The 25,821-nt window shown below is 40.7% G+C and overlaps 2 protein-coding genes across 4 annotated transcripts in view; one reads left to right on the top strand and one right to left on the bottom strand.

Moving 5' to 3' along the window:
- The window catches only part of slc2a8 (solute carrier family 2 member 8), a 30,944-nt gene extending 20,490 nt beyond the window's left edge, over nucleotides 1-10,454 (bottom strand). For both annotated transcript variants that reach the window (XM_048613632.1, XM_020521032.2), the window contains exon 1: nucleotides 10,034-10,454. In XM_048613632.1, coding sequence (XP_048469589.1) covers nucleotides 10,034-10,110 — 77 coding nt within the window. In that variant the 5' untranslated portion in view covers nucleotides 10,111-10,454. The remainder of the gene's footprint in view (nucleotides 1-10,033) is intronic.
- A 292-nt stretch (nucleotides 10,455-10,746) lies between these two features.
- The window catches only part of fbxw2 (F-box and WD repeat domain containing 2), a 24,053-nt gene continuing 8,978 nt past the window's right edge, over nucleotides 10,747-25,821 (top strand). Inside the window, exons 1-4 of one of the 2 annotated variants that reach the window (XM_020521033.2) lie at nucleotides 10,747-10,969; nucleotides 20,572-21,081; nucleotides 22,783-22,977; nucleotides 24,466-24,599. In XM_020521033.2, the coding sequence (XP_020376622.1) occupies nucleotides 20,592-21,081; nucleotides 22,783-22,977; nucleotides 24,466-24,599 (819 nt within the window). In that variant the 5' untranslated portion in view covers nucleotides 10,747-10,969; nucleotides 20,572-20,591. The remainder of the gene's footprint in view (nucleotides 10,970-20,571; nucleotides 21,082-22,782; nucleotides 22,978-24,465; nucleotides 24,600-25,821) is intronic. The other variant, XM_048613653.1, reaches the window with a different exon arrangement.

Raw genomic sequence — 25,821 nt, 5'->3', positions numbered from 1 at the left:
ATCAGAAAAGGGTCTGATGAAGGGTCTAGGCCCGAAACGTCAGCCTCTCTGCTCCTATGATGCTGCTTGGCCTGCTGTGTTCATCCAGCCCTGCACCTTGTTGTCTCGGATTCTCCAGCATCTGCAGTTCCTACTATCTCCTATCCATTCAACACTTCAAGTCTGTTCCCCCATTCATTATGTTCATGCTGAATATCCAAATCAATATCCTGTGCCAACTTCTACCCCCTTATCCTTTGATGCCCAAACGCTACATCCAACTCCTGAAATCATAATGTTTTAGCTTGATTACTTTGTGGTTGTGAACTCCACAGGCTCACTACTCACTTGGTGAAGAGATTTATCCTCATCATCAGTCCTAAATGATTTCATTCTTCCAGCATCTACCTTGTCTAACCCTGTCAGAATTTTATAGGTTTTTATGAAATCCCCCCCCTCATCCTTCTGAACCTAGTTAAAATAATTCTAACAGATTCTCCTCATGTCAGTCCTACAATTCCAGGAACCAGTCTGGTAAACCTTTGCTGCACTCCCTCTATAACAAGAGCACCCTTCTTCAGATAAGGCAACCAAAACCGCACACAATATTCCAGCTGTAGTCTCACCAAGGCTCTGTATAATTGCAGCAAGAAATTTATTGTTAAATAATGATTGAAATTATCAGTGAAGTATTTTCAGACATATTTATGTTACAAATTTCATTGGACTGAACCATGCTAGCTATAACAAGTGTTTTGACATGTTGTTTTTACCATGAGAATGTTAAGTGTTGGAAAATGAACCAACTTTTAAATGTAGAGTGGACTGAGCCCTACTGAATTGACCTGTGATGCAGAAATGTAAAAGATTATTTAAACATGTTATAGGAGAACATTGTCAAATTTGACTAAGCGTTTTTGAATCAAAACACATGAAGTACCGAAAGTCAAGAACTGAACCTAATCCTGTTTTAGAAACAGGCATTTTAAATATTGGTGAAGAGAAACAAAGGAGCATTGAAATGAAATCCAATGTCTATAGAATTATAAATAAATCTCTCAACAGACAGGAGCTTTCGGAAATTAGTTTGACCTTCATGTTATGTTTACATTATTATCAAATAAACAAAGGACATTCAACCTTGTGATTGGAACTATGCCCATTTTAGAATAGTCTTTCAATTTGCCACTTTAGTAAATATTTTCTTGCAAACAAAGCATGAAAAATATCATCAAGAATTTAGAATTAAAATTCTGAACTACCTAATCTATTCCAGAAGCATGAAATTTATTAACTTCTCAGAAAGCTCATATGTAGAAGACTAAAGGTTCAGAATGCAGTTTGAAAGATTTGATCACAGATTAGAACAAATATTTTTCAAATGTTTTGATCAGCAGTTTACAGTTGTCTAGAAAATGAGGGATGTTTTGTGCACAGACTTGCTGAAATCCTGCATTGGACCATCATGGCATCACCTAAAGGGAATCAGTGGAGTCCGTGAGCAGGGCAAAAAACAAAGGTTTTTCAACCTGTGACTGAAGAAGCCTCACTAAACCATCAGAATTCTAAAGTGTGTACAGGAAGAAATAAAAGATAAGAAACATAAAACTAAAGATATTTTAAAAAAAAAGCTTTGACAATCAATTTCTGAAGTTATGACCAGATTTCTAAAACTAAATATTCAGGGTCAGAGAAGCCGGTTGATACCACATGATACCGCACTGAAAATTCACTTACTCCTGAAGACACCAGCTTAACTGGTTTTGGCACCTCTGGTGTTTCAATGTCCCAATTTTAAGCCACTGCAGTGACTTCAGAGCTACATCTTTGGTGAGAAATGCTACAGTGACCCTCAAGAGACGTGAGCTACCTTACAGGTTTCTGTGTTTAAGTGGATATGTATAGATGCCAGGATTTGCTAACACATCTTTTCCAATATAAAGGGTCAGTGAATGTCACTGTTATCACCAATTCAAAATCCAGACGATGGTATTTTATTAGCTCTATGCAATGAATCTAAGTCAAATAGTGTTGGATGGATATTTCCATTTTTCATACTTGAATGACATTTCCTCTCCTTTTTCAGCTCGGGAACCAAAATATCTCCAACCCCAGCGTTATCCCATGTCCATCCCTCCCCCTCCTCCTCACCTCCCTGACATGACATAACTTGTCCATCTTCCTACTTGCCTATCCGCTCCACCCTTCCCACCGACTGTTCACAATAACCCCCTATCTGCATCCACCTATCACCATCTCTTCTACCCTTCCCCCAGCCCCACTCCCTCCATTTATTTCTAGGCTCCCCTCCACTTCCCCAGTCCTGACAAAGGGTTTGGGCCTGAAACATGGACATTCCGGCTCCTCAGACGCTGTCTGACCTGCTGTGCTTTTCCAGACTCACACCTATAGACTCTGGCTTCCAGCATCTGCAGTCCTTATTGTCTGCAAGTCTATAAGTCTCTGTTACAACTTGGAGTCCACATTTCAGAATTCTCACATGTTTCTAATCCAAATATAAAATGGTTACTTTTCCTTTAAAGCCATAATTTTGATCACCAATTAAAATTTGGGCTTAAGATTGAAGCAAGGTTAGAATACCTTCTTTCAACATAAACCCGTCTCTGCAAAAACAAAACTCTCTCATCGTATGAACGTTTGCACTCATTAACCCAATTAAAAGGAAGTTGCTTACCCATGTGCTGCTTTTGAAAGACAGTAGGAATTTGTACCAATACAGCATTAACATCTAACAACTACTGAGCAAGCTAGGGAAATGGCAGCAGGGTACAGCTGATTAAACTTTTAGGATGTGATAGAGTTCAGTCGAGTCGAGTTCAGTTTTTTTAAAAAAAGAAATTCAGTTTTGAAAAAACACAACAAACGTTGTGGTCAAAAGCCTGGATTGGCTATCAAACTAGTGCAATCAATTAGATGTCAATTCTCACCATTTTAGCTGTCATAAAATTCCTACATTGGGGAAGCAAACTATTCGGTCCATCAAGTCCACACCATCCCTCCAAAAAGCATTCCACCCAGATCCATCGCCCACCCTATCCCTATAACTCTGCATTTCCCAAGGCCAATCCACCTGGCCTGCACATCTTTGGACTGTGGGAGGAAACCGGAGCACCCAGAGGAATCCCACGCAGACACGGGAGAATGTACAAACTCCACACAGACAGTCGCCCCAGGGTGGAATTGAACTCAGGTCCCTGGAGCTGTGAGGCAGCATTGCTAATCATTGAGCCACCGTGCCATCTCGAATGAAGTATACTGTAGGAAACATTCATCTTCAGAATGAACTGCATTGTAGGAGAAATTCAGGGCAAATGGTTCGTTTAAAAATTTATGAAAACATGATTGAAAGAACCACTACCAAGGTTGATGTAGTTTTATCATAATTTTTGGAAAAGGTTTAGAATCAAGCCCAGAGCTGAGAATTTGCTGGAGCTGCCAGTAATCAAAGGGATGGGTTCTGTACAAACAGGTAATTCATGGTGATTCACACTCTAAATACATAACATAATAAAGAGGGAAAAGGTATGTTTACCCTCAAAGCTCAAGTAACACCAAGACAAACATCAAGAGCATAAAGGCCATAGCAAACATAGTACCATAAAAGAATGAAGCTGGGGTGATGATAATAATAGGGAGCCAGGATGCAGAAGAGTTGAATCAAAATTTTCCATCTGTCTTTACAGTGTAAGGACTAATAAACATACCAAAAAACACCAAATAATCATGTCAAAACAAGGAAATTAGTACAAGGGGGTGAAAAGTTCTCTGGTCTTGATGGAATGCACCTTAGGATATTAAAAGGAAGTAGCTACGAAGAACTGGATGCAATTGGTTCCAATATTCCAAGAATCCTTCTGCAAGACTCTGGAAAGGTTTCAGAGGCCTGCAAAATTGCCAATGTAGTTCAAAAAGGGAAGGAGACAAAACAGATAATCATGGACCAAATTGGCTTAACATCCATTATTGGAAAAATGTTGGCACCTATTATAAAGAATGTAATGGCAGAGCATTTAGAAATATACAAATATAAATCAAGCAGATTAAGCAGGGCTTCATAAAAGGGAAAACATGCGTGACAAATTTACCAAAAATCATTGAAGAGGTAACAAGCAGGATAAATAACAGGGAACTAAGCAGCAAAATATTTGAATTTGATAAAATACCACGTTAGGTTATTTAATAACATAACATGATGTAGGTGGGGTGAAGAAGATATCACCATGGATAAAGAATTGACTAACTAGTAGAAAACAGAGTTGGGATAAGGGGGCGGGGGGCATTTTCAGGGCAGCAACACATAACTCAGAGTGCCACAGGGATCAGACCAGGAGCCTAGAGTCCAACTGTACTCTGTTTTTCTCTCTCCACAGTCGCTACCAGGCGTGCTGAGTTTCTCTATCACTTTCTGCTTTTATTACAAGTTAGACCACACATGGAATACCGTGAGCAGTTTTAGTCCCCTCATTTAAGGAAAGATATCGTGCCATTAGAGGCAGTGCAGAGAAGGTTGCCCAGGTTGATCCTAGGTATGGTTCTGAGGAGAGGTTAAGTTGGGCCCGTACTTGTTGGAGATTAAGAAAATGAGAGGTAATGTTGTTGAAACATACAAGATTCTTTGGGGTCTCTGACAGGATAGATGCAGAGAGGTTGATGCCCTCTCTGAAGAGTCTAGGATTGGGGGCACAATCTCTGTGTAAGGGGTCACTTATGAGGTGGTACACATCTTGAAAAGGAATGGATACCCAAAAAGCGCAATCCGCCGTTGCCTCCACAACAGACCACAACAAGACGACACAATACGGCTAGACACACTTGTCACCCTACCATACATCAGAGATGAATCAGAAATGACCACAAGACCATTCAGGCCCCTAGGTATCAGGGTAGCCCACAAACCAACAACCACCATACAACAACTACTGATGAACGTAAAGGACCCCATACCCACAACTAAAAACTAACGTAATATATAAAATACCATGCAAGGACTGCGAGAAACATTACATAGGCTAAACGAGAAGAAAACTCACAATAAGGATTCATGAACACCAGTTGGCCGCCATGAGACACGACCAATTCTCACTGGTCTCAATTCACACTTTATTCTTTATTCATTCATGGGATGTTGGCGACGCTGACTAGACCAGCATTTATTGCCCATCCCTAATTGCCCAGAGAGCAGTTAAGAGTCAACCATACTGCTGTCACACGTAGGCCAGACCAGGTAAGGATGGCAGTTTCCTTCCCTAAAGGACATTAGTGAACCAGATGGGTTTTTCCGACAATCGGCAATGGATTCATGGTCATCATTAGACTCTTAGCTCCAGATTTTTATTGAATTCAAATTTCACCATCTGCCATGGTGGGATTTGAACCCAGATTCCCAGAACATTAACTGGGTCTCTGGATTAACAGTCCAGTAATAATACCCCTAGGCCATTGCCTCCCACGGACAAAGAAGGACACCACATCCACAATAGCACAAGCCAAACAGAGACATGCCAGGGAATTCCTGGAGGCCTGGCACTCCAACCAGAACTCCATCAAACGCACTGAACTGGACCCGATATACAAACCAGTGAAAAACAGAACCGGCAGTGATACCAACTACCCCAGCAAACAGAAGCATATAAATAATAAGTGGGACAGAACACCAACACTTCACCGGAGGCACACTGACAATGTTACCTAGCAGAGTGATGAAATGTCTGCAATCAAACACGTCAGCTCGGCAAGCAAGTCTACAACCTCATCCACAACCAGAGCTACAAATCTTCTCAAAAACTTTAAGCAGTCACCCACTTCGGACAGAGATGAGGAGGAACATTTTTCTCTTAGAGGGTAATGAGTCTGTGGAACCTTTACTGCAGAGAGCTGGAGTGGTTGAGTTGTTAGGCATATTCAAAATTGAGATAGGCAGGCATTTTAAATCAGTAAGGAAGTCAAGAGTTATGGAGAAAAAGCAGGAAAGTGGATTTCAGCATATCAGTAAATGGTGGAGCAGGCTTGATAGGCCTGATAGTCCTTCACCTGATGTGCCTTATATTATCAAATACTTAAACAACTGTATATGATGAAAAGCACACGTAACATATCATAGTCAAGAAATACTGACACTTAGTGGTTCTGAAATAACAGAGTTATTCATGACATTCAAGATCAAACTAGAACATCAATAAATTCATCTCATCGCCCAACAACTCTGTTGCATTTTAAATATGAAATATACTAGAAAACCAATTGCAGTTAGATACATTGATTCAAATTTCACAATAATGTACTGATCTGAATAAAATTTACACAACTATAGAATCAGCTCTTTACCATCCAATGGTACGTGCTAATTTCTGAGATGCTGCTCAGTGAAATAATTACAGGTTTAATGAAAATGTTGATCTTACTCAGAGTGACACTGTTCATATCTCTGCTAACTGGAGCAAGGCAGTGTCATTGCTTGAAGAGATTAATCTGATGTTTTTGCAGTTATTCAATACTAGATCATAAAACACATGAGCATGAAAAAGACAGCTGAATCACTTCGAATTGATCCAACAATTAGCAGGAGAGAGACAGGACACACACACGTCCACTGCCAGTGGGCACTGTAATCATTTTAAAACAAAACTCTGAATTTGACATTTATTGTTAAAGTGACAGAGGATAAAAGTACGGAAGCATTGCTGCAACTGCACAAGCATTAAAATGAAACTATACCTGGAGTTTAGCGTACAATTTCAGTTACCTTACTTGAGGAGAGATGTAGTTGTACTGGAAGCAATTCACAGGAGATATGCTAAATTGACTCCAGAGATGAGGGTCTTGTTTCATGAAGAGATATTGAGCAGTTTAGGCCTATATTCTCTGGAGTTTAGAAGAATGAGGGGAGATCTAATTGAGGTATATCGAGGTATACAAGATGCTAAAGAGGATTGACAAAGTAGATGTAGAGAGTATGTATCCTTACATGAGGCAATTTAGAATGAGAGATCATAGTTTTAGGATAACGGGTATCAGATTTAAAACTGATGAGAAATTACTTCTCTGAAAGGGTTGTGAATTTGTGGAATTCACTACCCCAGAGTGTTATGGATGCTGGGACATTGAGTCAATTATAGGAGGGGAAAGATTTTTAAGTTAGAATTATTTTGGACAGCAGGCAGGAAAGTGAGGTCAAGATGAGATCAGCCATGATGGTATCAAACAGCAGAGCAGGCTCAAGGGGCTGAATTGACTATTCCAACTCCTAGTTCTTATGTTCTTATGTATGTAGGCCAGCCAGCAGCTATCAGGCAAAATATTACTACATTATGAAACTAGCTCTGATTAAGTGCTTACAGCCCAATCATCATCACTATAAAGCAAAATGCCATTGTTTTTATTTCAGATTTCCAGTAATAAAGTGCTCGAGAAACGCAGATCTGGCAGCATCTGTGGAAACAGTTAGCATTTTAAGTTAAATGACTTCTTCAGTACTGAAGGAAGATAGAAACATGATGGGTTATCTATTATCATAAAATGTGCAGGAGGGAAGGAAGAACACAAGGGAAAATTCGGATATGGCAGAGGGATGGAGGGATTAAGTGACAACAATGTCGTGGATCAAAAGGCAAAGTGATTGGTGATGGATGTAATAAAGAAAAAAAGCATTTTTCCTTTTACAGCTAAGAAACCTCTGTATTTCAATTTTTTTCAGTTTAGATGATGCTCCTTGCATTAGAAAAATCTCTGAATATTTCACTTGATTAAATGTGAAAAGAAAAATGGACATTAAAAGGTGAAGGTAAGTAAGAAGCCCCAGGAGGATGAATCCCACAGGTATGCATTGTGCTTTGGTTTTCATAGCAAGGTTACTTTACCTTATCTGTTGTTTTAACATTGGAATTTAATAATAACATTTATTCTTGCTTTACAGGTTTATCCAACTCTGAATAGAGAGTCACATGTGAAGGCTGGAGGTTAACAGTGGATTCATTCTCCGATTTAGATATGGTAATTTCACAATTGTTTCCAGATAATCACTTTATTCTATGTATCGTTTACTGGCTACCCTGAAGATACTCTATGCATTACCTTAATGTAGCTTGATTTAAAATCAACCATTAGATTGCAAAGCTACAAATGTCTTATCAAAAGAAGGGAGGGAGAAATCAAATAACTACAGTCCTCTCAGTTTAACATTAACTGTAGAAAATTTGGTGGAATCAGTGATGGCACTTGGACAGATATCAGAGGAACAGTCAGGATGGCTTTATGAAGCAAAGGACATGGCCTGATTTAATCTGATTGGATTTTGAGATAAGGGCACTAGCATGGCAGATAGAAGCCTATGGATGCTGTCCACGTGAATTTCCAAAAGATATTTGATAAAGGTGCTGTACAAGAGATAATGGGCAAAAAACTGGAAAGCATAGAATTGGAGCAAAATTTGAGATATGATTCCTAATTGGTTGGGAGGCAGGAGACAAAGTAGGCATTATTCTGATGAGTAGATATGACAAATGGTGCTCTCCAGGAATCTCAGCTTCTCAAATTTTGAAAAATAACATCTGGCCTTGTTTAATTTGTGTCACTTGTAAGAAGCCATCACGTTGTAATTCCCTTTACAGTATAATGTGAAAGTGGACAAGGAAAGACTAACATTATATTTTCTTTCACAGTTTCTAATTTGACAAATTCCTATGAAGCTCCCAGACTAAGGGGATAAGATTAACACCTGAGGATAGAGTTCACAGACAAAGCAAGGAGCAAATTTAACAAACCTAGAACTTGATGTTAGGAATGGGCAACCAAGTGCAACTTTAGTGCAACTCTTGGTTCAGCGCTGCTATCCTTGCTTCCAAGCCTGAATGTTTTGGGTTTGAGCCTAACCCCAGAGCCACGAGCGTATAACTGAGGCTGAGACTCCAGTGGCATGCTGTCACTGTCAGATGTTAAAGACAGTCTCATCTGCCTTCTCAAGTAGTTTTAAGAGATCCAATGGCACCAGATCCAAGTGGTGCTGGGTCTTTCTCCTGATGTCCCAAGGTACTTTTTAATATTTCAACCCACAGCAAAAAAAACCCAAAATTCTGCTTTTTATCTTGCTCCGAGCAATTTGACTGCTGCAATAGCCTACAGTACAACTCTAAACATGGCATTTGAAGTACAGGAATGCTGAGTGTGCTATCTCAATGCAAGTTTGATCTCTCTTCCAGGTACTTTTGTACTGATTCAAGTATGCATTCTATTTGATGCCAGCCATATTACAGGACCAACAGGAACAATGACTTATTTTTCATGCTATTGATGACAACTTTGCGAATCCAGCAAAGTCACATGTCAAAGACTTGCCACTCAGTTCTTTATTTTACAGTCCCACTGCTCATGCTGTAGCCAGCAGAATGGGTATACTGCCATCTATGTGTGAAATGTATGAAATGAAATATTCGGGGGCAGCTGCAAACTAGTTATTAAAAGTTCAGCAACTAAACACCAGATTACGGTTATACCCGGGATAGTAGGGTGTTTACATAGTTAACCCTTTCTCACCGAAAGGTACACCCTTACAAAATAAATCTAATACATCGTCTTGTTGTAACTCTTTCTACTTTACAGGGATATCACCTGGCAATCACAATCCCGCATCGCATCAGGAAACAACACTTTCAGAAATAAGACTAGTGTACGAATATTAACATAACATTTTACACATGTCACTTACGGACTCACCAAAAAAATCTGCGAAGTGGCAGAACAAACGAAAACTTCCCGGTAAGTACTATGGCAGAAACACTAGTGAAAATAACTCAACATGATCGACGAGGAAGATAGCAATTGCCGCACGCACTGGGTGTAACAATGAGATAGTAAGAACTGCAGATGCTGGAGTCAGAGATAACACAGTGTAGAACTGGAGGACCACAGCAGGCCAGGAACGTCAACTTTCCTGCTCCTCTGATGCTGCCTGGCCTCTTGGGTGTAACAACATTGCAAAGAACAAAACCAGATGCGGCTTGAAAGCACTGGGGGGATGCAATTGGGGAGGATCACTTACTGAAAATACTGTTGTTGTTGTTCAGTGAAACCTCCAGCACCAGGTTCCAGGAGCGGCGTGTGTTCTTCATTGCTCATTGTCCTCCTCCCCTCCTCCTACTACTACCGCACCAGATGCTGAGGGAGGAGCATGCGCTCTGGGAGACAAGGGAGATGACCCTCATGTGACCTCCCCTCCCCCACAACAACAGCCTCGTCTGCCATTTGCCGACGGAGCGGCTCCGCTTGTTCGACCGCTCGCGTTCAATCACACACAGAGCACACCACCATCTCTTTCACCTATCGACCTCCCCTCCCTTTCTTTTAGTTTCGAGAGGCCGGATTCTGTTGTTTTTACCGCTTCCCCACCGCCCCCTTGACAGGGGCGTCCCTGTATTAGATACCTCACGTCACCTCACCCCTCCCCCAAAAACACACGGGCCGGCGCGTGCGCGGGTCTTGGCAGCCGTGCGCACGCGCAAAGCTGACCCTTGCCGGGAGTTAGGGGGCGTCAGGGACACCGCCATCATTGATACAGGCTCCTTTTTTTACATATTGTTTAAAATCAATCCTTTTGATTTCCTTTTGATTTAATCGCCCTAGGCTCATCCCAAGGAGCTTCCTCCATTTCCCCACCCCACCGCGTACCGAAAAGAAGAAGCGGGATAATCCGGTTGGCTGGCCCGTGTTTATTCACGGGGACGGCGGGGTGACGCGTTATCGGAGCGACCTACGTCAGTATCCGGCTGGTCGCGCCCCTCTTGCCGTCATTTCCGACCGTCTCCCTACTTGGATTTGTCCCTTTTCCCTCCTTCACGGCTTCCCCGGTGGAATTCCGGAGGATGCAGCTTCGGAGGTAGCAGCAGTAGCAGAAGGAGGGGGGGGTCTGTGTGAAGAGTGAATGTCCCTCCGCCGGACCGGTGGCGACGGCAACTATGGTGACATTATTCAGGAGATGGTGAGTTGGGGTGGGGAGGAGGGGTGCGATGGTCAGGGCCCGCTGGGCCTGGCGCTGTCCATTTACTGTTTTAAAGTTGTGCCAGTGTCGATGGCCGAAAGGTGTGGGCTCCTGCTTTATACTGACGGCCGCCTCCAGCCCGATGGCATCACTCGAATCGGATGTTCTCCTGCTTGACTTCCACTTCATTTAATTTCCCCTGGTTTAATGAGCCAGTGCAGGCACGACCGGCCGAGTGGCCGCCTCTGTCATTCACCTATTTGTACAGATTCAGCGCTGCCCTCCATTTCGCAGCCAGTGAAATCATGATGCTGTGCTTATGGTTGTGAATAGAGTACAGCCTTCATTTCAGTTCAGATTTCTATCTCGTAACTCAATTTAACTTCGGCTGGTGTGCTCCTTTCTTGGTATGTATGGGTACACAGTGCAAATCTGGCCAGTCATTTGTTACTCGTTTGGCCTGTCTGTTCTGACCTTTTTGCGCTTGATAGTAGAGCGGACTTAGAGGATGGGAGGGAAAAATAAATTGGAGGGAAATCGACATACACAGTAGACAAAGTCTGAAGAGGAGAAAGATGTGCAGGTTAGGTGGATTGGCCATGTTAAATTGCCTGTAGTGTTCAGGGATGCATAGCTTAGGTGGGTTATAGGGGGATGGGTCTGGGTGAGATGCTCCAAGGGTCAGTGTGGACTTGTTGGGCCGAAGGTCCTGTTTCCACACTGTAGGGATTCTATGATCTACGTGCAGGAAGACAAGTTTGTAAGATTCAGATCTGAGGTCAGGCTTGGGTAAAGTATGTTGATTCTGAAATGCTGATGATCAGGAAGATGCTGCGTATTAGCCAAGATGGGGGTATTAGATGAGAGCGTTCTGTATGATTTAAGTAGTGCATTTAATAGCAGAGGTGAGAAGTAGACTTGGTGATGGGCTAGGATATTCTGTTTGGGTTAGATATCTAGCCATAATCTGTCCACGGAAGGAGCAGTGGAAGAGGGGTGCAAAGTTGAACTGCTTGGCTTTAAAGCTGAGTATTTTTGAGCTGAAGAAAGTTCCGACTTGCTTGAGCCCAAATGTCTGACAGTCAGTTGGTACTGTGATGATTATGGAGGAGGATTTTCTTGAAATCCTGATTATAGCAAGTTGGGCCAAATCAAGTTTCTCCCTCACTTGGTCTTGTATGTTGTGCAACTTTGTATTGGAGTGTCTAACATAGAAAAAGTGGTTCCATTCTTTGCACTTGTTTTAAAGGACATGATTTCTTTGCCTCAAAAAAATCTTTACTTGTTTAAAGAGGACTTGCTTCAAGTTGTCACAACACCATTTTCTAGTACAGTGCCCTCTTCCTTTTAATCACTAAGTAGGGAGACATATTTTCAAAGCACTTTGTTACATGTTCATCAGGACAAAATGTAGAATGCCAAATTTCAAATGATCGTTACAATTTATACTGCAGGAATCAAAAGTACTCATTGGAATCACTCCACTTGTGCTCAAATTTAATTTTGAGTTGGAGTGGTTGAAAATCTGCAGATGAGTTCTCCACTCTGCTAATAAGTTCATGGGGTGGTGATGGCCTAGTGCTATTATCACTAGACTATTAATCCAGAGACTTAGGTAATGTACTCCCACGGTAGATGGTGGAATTTGAAAAATTTGAATTCAGTTTAAAAAAAAAAGTCTAGAATTAGGAGTCTAATGATGACCATGAATCCTTTATCAATTATTGGAAAACCATCTGGTTTACTGATGTCCTTTAGGGAAGGAAACATGTGACTCCAGACCCACAGCAATATGGTTGACTCTTTAACTGCCCTGTGGGCAATTAGGGATGAGCAATAAATGCAAGACAGTGATGCCGTCTTCCCATGATTCAATTTTTAAAAAATCGCCTGTTAGGATTTGTATGACTTTATGCACCTAACATTGATCAGCAAAGATGTAAGTAGGGCTCTCAACATTTCCTCAACTTGTAAGCCTGATGCACACACAGGTCACTGGCTGTCCAGGTCAGATAATTGTTTGCTGTGCACCTTGCAAATGCAGAAACTTTCAAATCTGAAAATTGTAAGCTGTGTGACAGTTATTACAAATGTAATAACTAAGTAATTGCCAACAGAATGCTGATGTCAGTCCAAAAATTAGCCTGCAACATATTTCTGCAGCAGTGTATGAATTTCAGTGTTGGTATGATACTATTTATATGAGCCACATGTCGTAATGTTTGTTCAATCAAATCAAAGAGCATGTTTCTTCAATTATTTGTTGTAGGCAGAGCACAGGTTGTACACTCCAAAGCGCTTGTAGTCTCCAAAGTAGCATGTCTGCCATTAGATGCTATTCTGATATTGAGCAATACTTGCTGAACAACACCGAGTGCAGTTACAGCTATACTTACAACCAATTTAAGATGATGAGTTGAACTCATAATGTGACTCAGTTACGCTTGCTAGACAAAGTTTTCTGTATGCAAAAGTAACTTATTCAAACCTTGCGCGTTTTTAAAAATTTTTTCGGCAGCTTGATTCCTCATTTCTTTCTCCATGGCAATGCTTTGACAAACCAGAATTGACTTGTCAATTGCTTAGCACTCTTTTTTTTCCTCCTGCAGAATAAATTGTTGTGATAGTTGGAGATTTGGCATTCTTGTCTTTTTTTGTCCTGATGAGTGCAAGAAATGTTTGACAACATACTTCTCATCAATTATCACATTCTGTGCTACTTCTTTATTGATCATATAGTGGCAGCCATGACTCGAGTTGATAGCACTCTAGCCTCCGAGTCTCACAATTTCAGGTTTGAGTCCATCTCAAGGGCTTGATCCCGAAAATCAAAGCTAATGCAGTACTGGAGGAGTACTATTTTGTTGCAAGAGCTAAAGCAGAGGGCTTGTCTTTCCCCTCTGGTAGATACAAGACATCCCAAAATGCTATTTCAGTGAAGACCAGGCGGTTTTCCCAGTGTTAACACAGTGTGGAGCTGGAGGAGCACAGCAGGCCAGGCAGCATCAGAGGAGCAGGAAAGTTGACGTTTTGGGTTGGGGCCCTTGACCCAAATCATCAACTTCCCCGCTCCTCTGCTGCCTGGCATGCTGTGTTCCTCCAACTCCACGCTGTGTTATCTCTTACTCCAGCATCAACAGTTCTTGCTATCTCTGGGTTAGCTCAGTGTGTTGGCCAATGTTAATGCCCAAATCAACATTACAAAAACATTATCTGGTTGGTGTTCATGGAATGTTGCTGTGTGCAAATCAGCTCCCATATTTCCTACATTACAGAAATGACTCCACTTTGAAGGTGCTTCCTTGGCTGTAAAGTGCATTGGGACATCTTGTGCCCATGTAATACATTATAAAAATGCAGTTCTTTTCATCTTGGGATTTACTGTAAGTTACCCTATGTGACCATGGTTGTCACTTTCTAACACTGTACAGGGAGCCTCGTTCACTTGTAAAACATAAATGGTTAAGAAATGCTATGCATTAATTTATGTGATTAAAAATGGTGCCCGTGGATTGCTGATATGTGTGAAACTACTCCCGGCAGCATTGATGTTGAAAAACAATCCCTCTGTTTAGCTTGTTGAACTACAGACTGATTCTCTCCCTGTTGCTATGGTTAGGTTTTATGTTATCACATTAGTCTGAATATTTTCAATTGTTATACTATTTAGCACTCATTGTTGTTTTCAGCTTACTCAGTATACAGTATATACTGCTATCAGGGAGTGTTTGTAATCTGTTTTCACTTCAAAGATGAAAATTTTGTAGATGATGACACTTCTGGGAGGGAATGCTCTTCCTGTTACTGTTTAAAAGGAATTGGTTTAAGAATTAAATCAGGGTTGAAATAATATTCTTCTTTTGGCTCAGTATATTGTAAATCCTGATCTGTTACTGCTTTGGTTTTGGATGAAACCTCTCAATGTCATCTTTCCTAACACATTGGGGTTATTGCCTGTTTCCTTTTATTTACCTGGACTTAGCTATCTTCCAGCAGAGTGTGTGTCTCCTTTTTCTTCATCTTGGAAACACAGGCATTCTTAGTTTTGCAGACAGAAGATAATTAATTGTAAAGATAAATGGATCACCTTCTACTTTGTCTCATAATTTGAAGCAGCGATGACTAAGTTGCTGCTCAGAACGTTTTGTATGGCCACCAGGCCAGTCCATTGACTGGAGTTTTGAATAATGCTGCGGGTTTATAGTTGCTTTAGTTATGACATAGTTAAACTAATGCCTGTTCTGTTTAATAGGAAGTTGATCCAACCCTGTGTAAACTTTGCATAGAGCAGTGACCTTGAGACTAGATTCCCAGTAGCATTCTACCTAGTGAGAACACAAGATCCTGTCTCTTTCCCTCTGGAATGAGGGAGACATTTCAGTCTTTATCCTGTGAAAATGCTGTGTTCCTGCATTGCTGACTTAGACACCTGGAATGTTTATATTGTCGTTACCTTTTTTTCCTGTTAATAGCTTGATAAGAGAAGGAGCATACACAAGCCGCTGTGATTTAATGGTTCGGAGCATCTTAGCAGTGAAATGAATTAAAGGCTACAGCCACCACCATTACTAGCACACGTTGGATGCAGTATAAATCAAAATGATCTAGACACAGTCCAAATCTAGAAGGGGAAAAAAAATTGAGTGCGCTGTGAGAAACATACATTTCAAGTGGACGTAGTATAAAAAATTGCTATGCATGTAATTTAACCAGAACTCCATGAGATGTAAATACAGTAGTTGTGACAAGATTTCACAATGCTGTACTTCATTGAAATTGTAACACAAGCCTACATGTCAGATCAGAAATAGGAAATACTGGGCAGGATCTTGGGAGACAAAGTCTGTCACCTTTTCAAGCTTTATGGATTGTATGGCCAAAAGTATCGACTGACTCCTGTGATTTTTGATATAAATGTTGTCTGACCAGCTGAGTGTTTTCAATTGTTTTCAGATTTCTAGCATCTTGAGTATTTTGTTTATTTCTTTACATCATACACAGCTGCAGTTTCTGCTTGACTTCACTGTTGCAAAGAACATACTTGCAGTTTCAGTCTTGGCCTGGGTTGCCCAGTCTCAATCTGCCCGAGTGAATGCAGTGTCTACTGATATTATGCTTCATGGTGAGAGCTTTGCATTTAGTCCATGGTCAGTCAATTGTGCTTAATTCTAAATTTTGGCGATCTGTGATTCATGCATCATTGAGCATGAGCATAAAGCAGCATTTATCTGTCTCTAAAGGTACCAACATGAAGAGCTGAGAACAGGTAGCATTACTGTTCAATAGAGTAAAATCTAAAGGTTTAATTTCTTTTATATATTGAATTTTGTAAAGTTTTGTTTTAATACTGTACTGTATTTTTAATGACTAATAACCATGATAAAGTAGTGGACACGAAGAAACTGAGTTGCCTGTGTCAACTTAAGTATATTTGTACTATATGGCTTCCTTTCATCCCCAAAGCACTCTGAATTATTTGTGAAATCTGTTTTCTATTTAAGCATGCCACTGAATTGATGCACGGCTAAGTTCCAGAAGTAGAATATCAGCTGAGTAAACAAGTATATTGACGGTTGGTTCAGTGAAAAATGTTGACCAAAGCACTGGGAGATTTCCTGAAATGGTCTTGACTTAACATCTCATCTGAAAGACATTGTGTATGGCAGTGTGACCTTATTTCAGTGATACAGTGCTTATATTATGTGTTCAAGCTTTGGAATGTGATTTGAACTACTGACCTGCTGACACAGAGGTTAGTGTGCAGTCAGCTGAAGTAAAATGAAAGCTGGTAGAGGTAGAAGTAGTATAAATGTTAAACCAGTAAAATGTCGATAGATGAAGATAATCTGTCATCTACAGTCTCTTGTGTGCAGAAGACAAGAAATTCATTTGAAATAAACTGCTCGATAAACATAATTGGATGATTTTGGATGCATTATTTCTGCATGAAACCAGGATGTTGGTGGGTTGTAAAAGGAATTTAATTTCCTCCCACCACTTAGCAATGCTGTCGGATCTCTGGCAAAGAAATTTCCTGGACACCTGGAAGTTCCGTCAGTGGGGGGGGGGGGGGGGGGGGGGGGGGGGGGGGGTGCTTGTGAATAAATGGAAAATGGAGTTGCCAGATGTCGTACCAGTGTGATTTACTTAGCCCATTTTCTAACTAATTTCCTTGCCTGTTCTCACCCAGAAACCAGTGTCTTTCACATTCTGACACTGTCATTTGAAATGCTATTCAAAGCAATGCTCAGTTGCTTGCAGATAAACGTGTATGGAGCTTTGAATTGAATTCAGGATATATCTGAATCCAAGGTACTTTAACACCTACACATCATCTTGTGTGGACTGTCTCATGCTGTCGTTACGTTCTTGAATCACAATGAGTGGCACTTAATGACTGTTCAGCTGATGTGTTGACAGGCAGCATATCCTACACTGCCTTGATGCCTTTCTGTTCTATCATTTCTACATCTGTTTTCTTCCGTGTAGCACATTAAAGGCAGGCTTGTCGGTGCTGAGAGCTATACCCTGCATGTGTGGTCTGTGATATCTCCTAAGAATCCAACGTCCACAACAGAAGCTCATAATCAGATCTTTGGATCAACCAATGTCCTCATCAATCATCAGAGTTCCTCAAACAATGATTCCGATGTGTGCATGGGTCCAGTGGCTTGTCTCAATGCTGCCCAGTAGTAATACACCTCTTTCTTTTGTACTGTGCTGTATGCTGCATGACTTTGAAGATATTCTTGTGTTGAAACGCTTCCCCCATTGTAGGGGTCTTGAGCAGGAAAAGAAGGACAATGCAGTAACACAGAGAATTGTGAGGAAGCAGAGCAATTGCATGTTTGAAGGCAGCTCATGAGAGAGACCTTCAGCTGAGGAATCTGCGCTACCCTGCATTAACAGTCATGTCCAATATATGTACCAATCCTTTCAACATCTACCTAAATTCTAAAATTATTATTCACGTGGAAGGTTAACAGCGACTACAGAAACATCCTTGCCATGCCAAATTAGAATTTTGTTGGGATTTTCCTGGCTTGTGTATTATTTGTTATCCCCATGTGAGTGCCTAATGCTTCAATAATTCCTGAGATTGTTGAGTTGCTCACCAAGCTAGCTTGTTTTTGTTGCTTTCGTCACCATGCTAGGTAACATCAGTGAGGCCTCCGATGAAGCGATGTTGTTCTACTTGGAATTTATGCTGTCCGGCCTGTTCCAAGTGGAGTAGAACAACGTTGCTTCATTGGAGGCCTCACTGATGATGTTACCTGGCATGGTGATGAAACGTCTGAATGAAAACAAGCCAGCTCAGTGAGCAAGTCAATAACCTCACCCACAACCTGAGCCACAAATCTTTGCAAAAACCTTTAAACTTAATAATTCCTGTTTATTGCTCCAATTCGTGAGCAGAGGTAGGTTACTGTGGCTCGGGGACTTGTATGGTGTTGATGTTTAGTGAACTCTAGGTGCAGTTGACTTGCGGAACTTTAATTTTCCATGTATAGAACCAGCATGCTAACTAGCTTTCTGGCACAAGGTTTGCAAAGGTATGCAAACATTATCATGACATGGAATTGTTTTTCATTTTGATTGCCTAAGCTGATACTGCTACTGATTTACGGAACAGTAGATGAGAAGCTCAGTGATCTGAGTCAAACAGCTGTTCATATGATTTTTAAAACTTTCCAAGGTGTGAAAATAGATGAAAGTCAGAGCTTGCATATCTCTCGTGTCCCGTGATATGCTGATACTGCTATAGGAATGCTTTGTGTAATGGACTTCAAGGTATTAACAGGCTTCATGGTTTGAATGCAGAACATCTGTGACAGGGGAGATTGCTGTCATGCTATCTGACTTGTTTTTGCCAGCTCCAGAGCAGTTTCTTCAGTAAATGGCTGGAACGTGGAGATCTATTTTGAAATCATGACATCCTGAAGCTTGGGTCCGTATTGTCTTCAGTAGTGCCAGGATATGAGCTGGTCCTCTGGTTAGCTCGCTCTTCGGCTCTCCTTGTCAGGTCCACCTGATCTAGCTGTGTTTGTGTTTGAGATGCTGACAGCACTGTTGTCAGTATCCTGACAAACTGAGCAGAGCACAGGCAAAGGACAAGAGAAGGTAATTTCCATGATAAGCATTTCTCAGTTCATTGCCAGCACTATGCCACACTAGCTTCTGTTGAGCAGAAGAGTGTATGATTGAAGGGATTAAGCAGAATGACACCTGACACACACAACATTGTTTCCAAAGATTGCTGGGGCTTCTCAGTATGTCCATGTGGCCCCTTTCATTGGGCTGAGTGTTTATGGAGCTATGGCACCTTACTCCAGCTGTGCGCAGTCTTCTCCTTTACAAAGACCAGAAGTGAAAATAGGCTTTCAACCCAGAGCCCAACAGTGTGCCTAAAATGAGAGGTATTGGAAATGGTCATAGGGAGATATTGAGGGTGAAGATGCATGAAGGCTTCACGTTTTCCCCCCTTGATTGATTTAGCCATAAAGTTGGAAAGGGTCTTCAATTGTGTGGACATGATAGAGCATAAGGAGTGTAATGTTAGCGTAAGTCTTACTTGTAAACTAGTCACGCCATGAAAGAAAATTCTGCATGCATTTCCAAGTGGGTTATTGCCTTGCTCTAGAGAGAAGACTGCTCTGACCTCTGACAAACCTATTGTGCAATATTCCACTGCTGTCAGAAAATTTTGGAGCCCTGCTCTTGTTAACCTCTGGCATTTTCCTGCAACTCCACAACATTACTCCTTTATTTTGTCACAAAAATGCTTCTCTTTAAACTGCTAATAGCCACTTTCAGCAGGGACCAACTTCTTGATATTATTTGCCTATTCTCAGCAGATAAACAAAGAAGATTGGACATGAGTTTGAATTTGCTAGTTGTTTTGAAACTATTTGCTGCATTATAGATGAAAGGAAAATTGTAATTCCAGAGACACACAACTTTTTAATTAAGTAGCTTTAGTGTAACAGGAAGAGTGGGAAATCCAAGTGCTTTACTTTTTAATAACGACGTACTCATGTATTACATTGTGTGACCACAAAGCACTTCACAGCCAATTAAGCACTTCTGAAGAGTGGGACTTTGTAGGTAGATAAGCAAAGCACCTGAGAACACTGATCTGCTGATGGTCTAAATGCAGAGGCACTTGTTTAAACTGTTCAGTGTCATCAGAAATTGAGTTTTTTAAAACAATGCTTTCATATAAACTTGTATAATCTACACTGTACTAGGCGTTGTTCATAATTAAAACAGTCGCCTCCAATGTGCTTTCAAGAAATTGGAGCAGAATTTGCAATGGCAAATGACATAGACATTGAAATACCAGCTGCACAGAAGTAAGTGACAAGAAAATTGGTTATAGTAAGCCCTTCTCAAAAGAAGCAAAAATTGCAGTTCCATAAAATTTGCTTTTTTTTTCTACGACGAAGCTCTGCCTGTGCAAATATACTCACTGCAGTTCATAAGGCAGCATGGAGTGTGATTGTTTCCTTTCAACCCCTTCCCACAAAATGTTTTGGCTGATGTTTTAATCTGTTCTACGTGTAGTTAACTACAGACGTAATATGCTGTCTTATGTTTCACAGGTATATTGTCACATGGCCATATGGAGAGAAAGGACTTTAATGCATGGCTTGATACCCTCTCCAGCACATTTATCACTCTGACCGAGAACCAGAAAAATGAGACCCTAGACCACCTGATCAGCTTAAGTGGGGCTGTCCAATTGAGACACCTCTCTAACAATCTGGAGACACTTCTGAAACGGGATTTCCTCAAATTGCTTCCGTTGGAGCTTAGTTTTTACCTGTTGAAGTGGCTTGACCCATCAACCCTACTTATTTGCTGCCTAGTCTGCAAGCAGTGGAACAAGGTGATAAGTGCCTGTACTGAAGTGTGGCAGGAAGCCTGTCGAAGCTTAGGCTGGCAGATCGATGATACAATTCAGGACACTCTGCACTGGAAGAAGATTTATCTGAAGGCAGTTAGAAGGATAAAACAGCTACAGGACAAAGAAGCCTTTGAGACCTCTTCTTTAATTGGCCACAGTGCTAGAGTGTATGCTCTTTATTATAAAGATGGATTGTTGTGCACAGGTCAGTATAACAAATGACGACTGTTCCAAGAATGTTTGGAAATAAAAATGCATGCAAGATATGATTTGTGAAATGTTTATCTGTGCTAATTATTGGATTTTTACAAAATAGCACCCATAAAATAGAGTGAATTGTTAGCCAGAATTTATTGGCAGTGTCAAGATAATGCTTTTTTTGTTGTTGTTGTGTTTTGCTTTTCCTCCTAAGTTATTTTCCCCACATGGGGGCAAACCTATTGGGGCTGAAATCCTCTCTATGTTCTGTTGCCCAGTTGGCTTTAGATTGTTAGGAAGGCGGCGCCTAACCTTTTTTTGTTTATTCTTTATTTCACTTACTTTCTTCCAGTCAGCACAGATACGGTTTGCTCTGACTAACAGCCTGGTTCTGTATTCGAATCACGACTGACCTAGGGAGTCACGTAGCTTTTAATGAGATTCAGAAATCTTTGTGTCATCAATCTGCCGGTGTCAGTTGTAACTGGTTGTGGTTGTCATCAATCTTTCTGGGTATTTGCTACAATCCTCTCTAGACAAAGATTGTCTGTAAATAGTATCAAATGTCATGTTATCATTCTGGAGATGGAAATCAATGAGAGTTAAGGTCTCTGTTTAGAATTCTGCAGGAGTAATGACCTCGTTAGTATACAGTACCTATTGTAACTTGATTGTTACTAAAAATAAGCTGAATCTGTTTATATCTGCTTGTTACTACCTCATTTGCCAGTGCGCTGCTTTCAAGAGTACATTTCAGTCTGGTGCCTGTTCCACTTGCCATTGATGCTAGCATATAAAATGTCTCATCTTGCATATTGTTTGATTAATCATCTCTTGGCTCAATAGTCAATTGAGGAGATACAATGTTCCCTTCTACACAAACAGAAACTGAATCCACAGTACTGACCGAAGCACTAAAGTTGACATCACAACCCAGAACTTTTCTAATCAAGCATGGGGGCTTTTATTTCTCTTGAAAATAATTTTGTAATTTCAGTTATCGTAGATAAAGTACACCTATTATTTTTGTTGAGGCTCCACCTTTTACTTTGCCTTGACAAATTGAGCCCAGGTTCATGGATATGCTGAGCACTTGGATCTCTGAGGATCGGGGTAATAGGTAACAAGTGACCCAAATTATATTAGAGTACAATTGCTTGAGGTCCACTTAGAAACTAACTTTTGATATACTGATAAAAGGAATTACTGCAGTTTAAAGTTTGTAATAATATCCACTTGCATTATATGCAATGATGCTTTTGTGCATGTCGTCCTTTCTCGACTGCTTATTCTACATAGCTTTAGAAAATTTGTAGTATTTACTAAAAACTAAGTAAATCAAAACAATTTCAGTTTTTGTCATTTGGATTTGGAAGTACCACTGACAGGTGCTTTTGGTTAGAGGTCCTGTCTCAATGCTTAAGTGCTTTTAGGTAAAGTTACACGATGGAGAGGGCTTAGAGGGTTTTCTCAACATTGCTAACTTAGTTGAGCTAAATCTAATGTTTGCTGCAACAATAATTGAGGTTTGAGTGTCTCCAGGTAAGAGAAACCGGTCATTTAAGAATGATCAGGTCTTGTTTTGCAGACATTGGAAGTATGGGGAATTATCTGTTTGTACTACAAATTTGACGTCATTTTTATTGTGAAATCGTTCAACACATTTGCTGAAAAGATTAGTGAATTTATTATTTTTTTTGAACTGCAGGCTCTGATGATCTATCTGCCAAACTCTGGGATGTTTGTACTGGTCAGTGTATATATGGAATCCAGACTCACACGTGCGCTACAGTAAAGTTTGATGAGCAGAAACTAGTTACTGGATCGTTTGATAACACGATAGCCTGTTGGGACTGGAGCTCAGGAGCTAAAACCCAGAACTTCAGAGGTCATACAGGGGCAGGTAGTGAACAGTGCCATACCTTTGTAAATAATTTGATCAACGATTCTGCTATAGACCTTTACAGTAGTGATGTAGAGGTGCTGGTGTTAGACGTGGGTGGACAAAGTCAGAAATCGCACAACATTAGGCTATAGTCCCACAGGGGGTTTATTTGAAATCACAAGCTTTCGGAGTCACCTGATGAAGGAGCAGTGCTCGAAAAACCTGTGATTTCAGATAAACCTGTTGGGCTATAACCTGATGTCTTGTGACTGCTGTACTTTGTCCTTTTACAGTAAAATTGTGGGTAAATTAGAAATGGCTGTTAAATTTGGGGTGTTGCAACCCTTTGCCTGAAGTCCTAAGATCTCTAATTTAGCAGGCCCAAATTTTCTCCAATAAAAGAAACCCTGTAAAGCTATAATGTGGTGTATGGGGATTTTTTTTTTCATCATGCAGCTCCAATATATTGGGTATGATATTTTGTTACTACTCACTTCTTGTGGGAAGTGTTTTTTTCCACCCCCTAGCTGGCATCTGTAAATATTCTAAATCCTAAGCGCAATTCCTTCTATCAGTTACACAGGGAATACCTTAACTAATGCGTTCATCATTTCTTGCTTTTTGGTGAGCAGGTGGGCGTTGTAATTCGGCATTTATTCACAACTTAAGAGCCTTTGCTTTGTTCATCTTGTGTTTTTTCTCCCCCAAAATATCTTCCATCGTGGATTTGAAGCTCCAAAGTGCCACTGAGAATATTAAATTGATGTATGTAATGTCATATATCACCTAGTCTGCTTGAACATTGAATTTGAAAGCATGGTGCAACAATTTACTAGTTTTGATTTTTTTTTTTTCCTCCCTTGTCTAGTGAAGCCTTTCTTCAGCTACTTAGCTTTATTTGCATCCTTGCTTCAATGCCACAGTCTCTATGCTGCTACCAAGCTGCCGCAGTGACTAGAAAGCTACTTGCCTAATTGGGACATATCCATTTCTGGGTATCATTGTTGAAATTAACACTGAAATTAAAACTAGTCCCAGTACAAAATAAAGTCAGTGAGTGATACACATCAGTGCTTCTGAAACTACTACTTCCCCCACTGTGACTCCATTTAGAACCTTGAAAATTGTTTCTGCTGTTACTATCCCTCAGTGAATCATTGTTTGGGATGGAATTGGAGAAGACCTAATGAGAATGGGGGTGGGGGCAAGGGACTTAGGGAAGCCCTGGTGTACACATTGGATTATTTTCTGGCATAAATAGTGATTCGAAAGATCATCTCTCTTTCTTGATCTGACCGGGCCCTTCCCTTCCCTTCCCTAGACCCTGGTAACCTCAACTATCTTAAACAAAATGTCACCTTGACAGCATAGTTAGTTAGAACAGAGAGAAATATAATGGAAAGCACAAGTCATTTTATCCATACATTTAAACAAATGTTGTTTTTGCTTGCTGACTCACGATATTAAACTGCTTTGTTTCTAATATCAAAACAATTTTCTGTTCAGTTTTCAGTGTCGATTATAGTGACGAGCTAGATATCCTGGTCAGTGGGTCTGCAGATTTCACTGTGAAAGTCTGGTCATTGTCAACAGGAATCTGCCTGAATACACTTACTGAGCACACTGAATGGGTGACTAAGGTACTGCTATTGTGCCACATTTCAGTTCTAATGCTGCTTGTTTGTTCTGTTTAATTAAATTTAAGCTGTTCCTATGAGGACGGACCTAACTCGGTGCTTTACCACATGCTATGGGTTTTGATAATTTTTAATATTCTGGTTTGGTAGTGGAAATGGATTATTTTCTACCACAGGTATTCAATGTCCAGAACCTTCCTGAGTCTACTCCAATCCAGATGCCTTGTAAAGCTTTTTTTATGATGACACAGAAATGCCCCTGGGAAGAGGGCTTTACTGGTGTAAATTTTCCATTTTTCATCTGAGAGTGCCTTTAACTGAGCTTGTTGGCTTGCAGACCAGGCATTGATTTGGAGCTGCCAAATTTGAGATGGGGTTGGTTTGAAAACTGAAACCCAAAGCAAAAGGACAGACCATTTATTTTTCCATGCTCTCATTTTCTCTAGTTATGTACTTGGTGGTTGTCATCAACTCCAGCTTGTGGTATCTAGATCAAAATAAATCACTTCATTGAAAATAGACCTGTCAAATGCAAACTACATGCTTTGTGCTGTCTCAGTACTTGACACTAAGATTTCTGTTCTCCAACTGTTAAAAAATCTTGTTTAACCTGAGACTTCAGAGCAGTTCTAGTCATTCAACACATTAAGTGCACAGAAGAGGCTCTTCAACCTATTGAGTCTGAGCGAATCTAACTGCATTAATCCCACTTTCCAGCATTTGACTCATAATCTTAAATATTATGACATTTCAACTGCTCATTTGTGTACCTTTTTAAAGGTTGTGAGGTTTCCCATCTTTACCCTGTCAAGCAGACCATTCCAGATTCCCATCAACCCCATGTGAGGAGAAAGAAGTTTTCCTCCAAACCCATCTCAACCTCCTGCCTTTCACCTTAAAATTATGTTCCCTTGTTAAAGAAGCTTCAACTCTTAGTTGTCAACAGGAATCTGCCTGAATACACTTACTGAGCACACTGAATGGGTGACTAAGGTACTGCTATTGTGCCACATTTCAGTTCTAATGCTGCTTGTTTGTTCTGTTTAATTAAATTTAAGCTGTTCCTATGAGGACGGACCTAACTGCTGCTTCCCATCCACCATGTCCAGGCCCCTCAAGGTCTTGTGCATTTCAATCTCCCCTCAGCCTTCTTTGCTCTAAAGAAAACAATCCGAGTCTTGTCCCCGCCTCCCTAACCTGTCCTTCCTCCCACCTATCCCCTCCT

Source organism: Rhincodon typus, chromosome 28, assembly GCF_021869965.1.
Source record: "Rhincodon typus isolate 14 chromosome 28, sRhiTyp1.1, whole genome shotgun sequence".
Classification (NCBI taxonomy): domain Eukaryota; kingdom Metazoa; phylum Chordata; class Chondrichthyes; order Orectolobiformes; family Rhincodontidae; genus Rhincodon; species Rhincodon typus.
The sequence above is the reverse complement of the archived record's forward strand: the minus strand, read 5'-3'. Positions and strand labels throughout refer to the sequence as shown.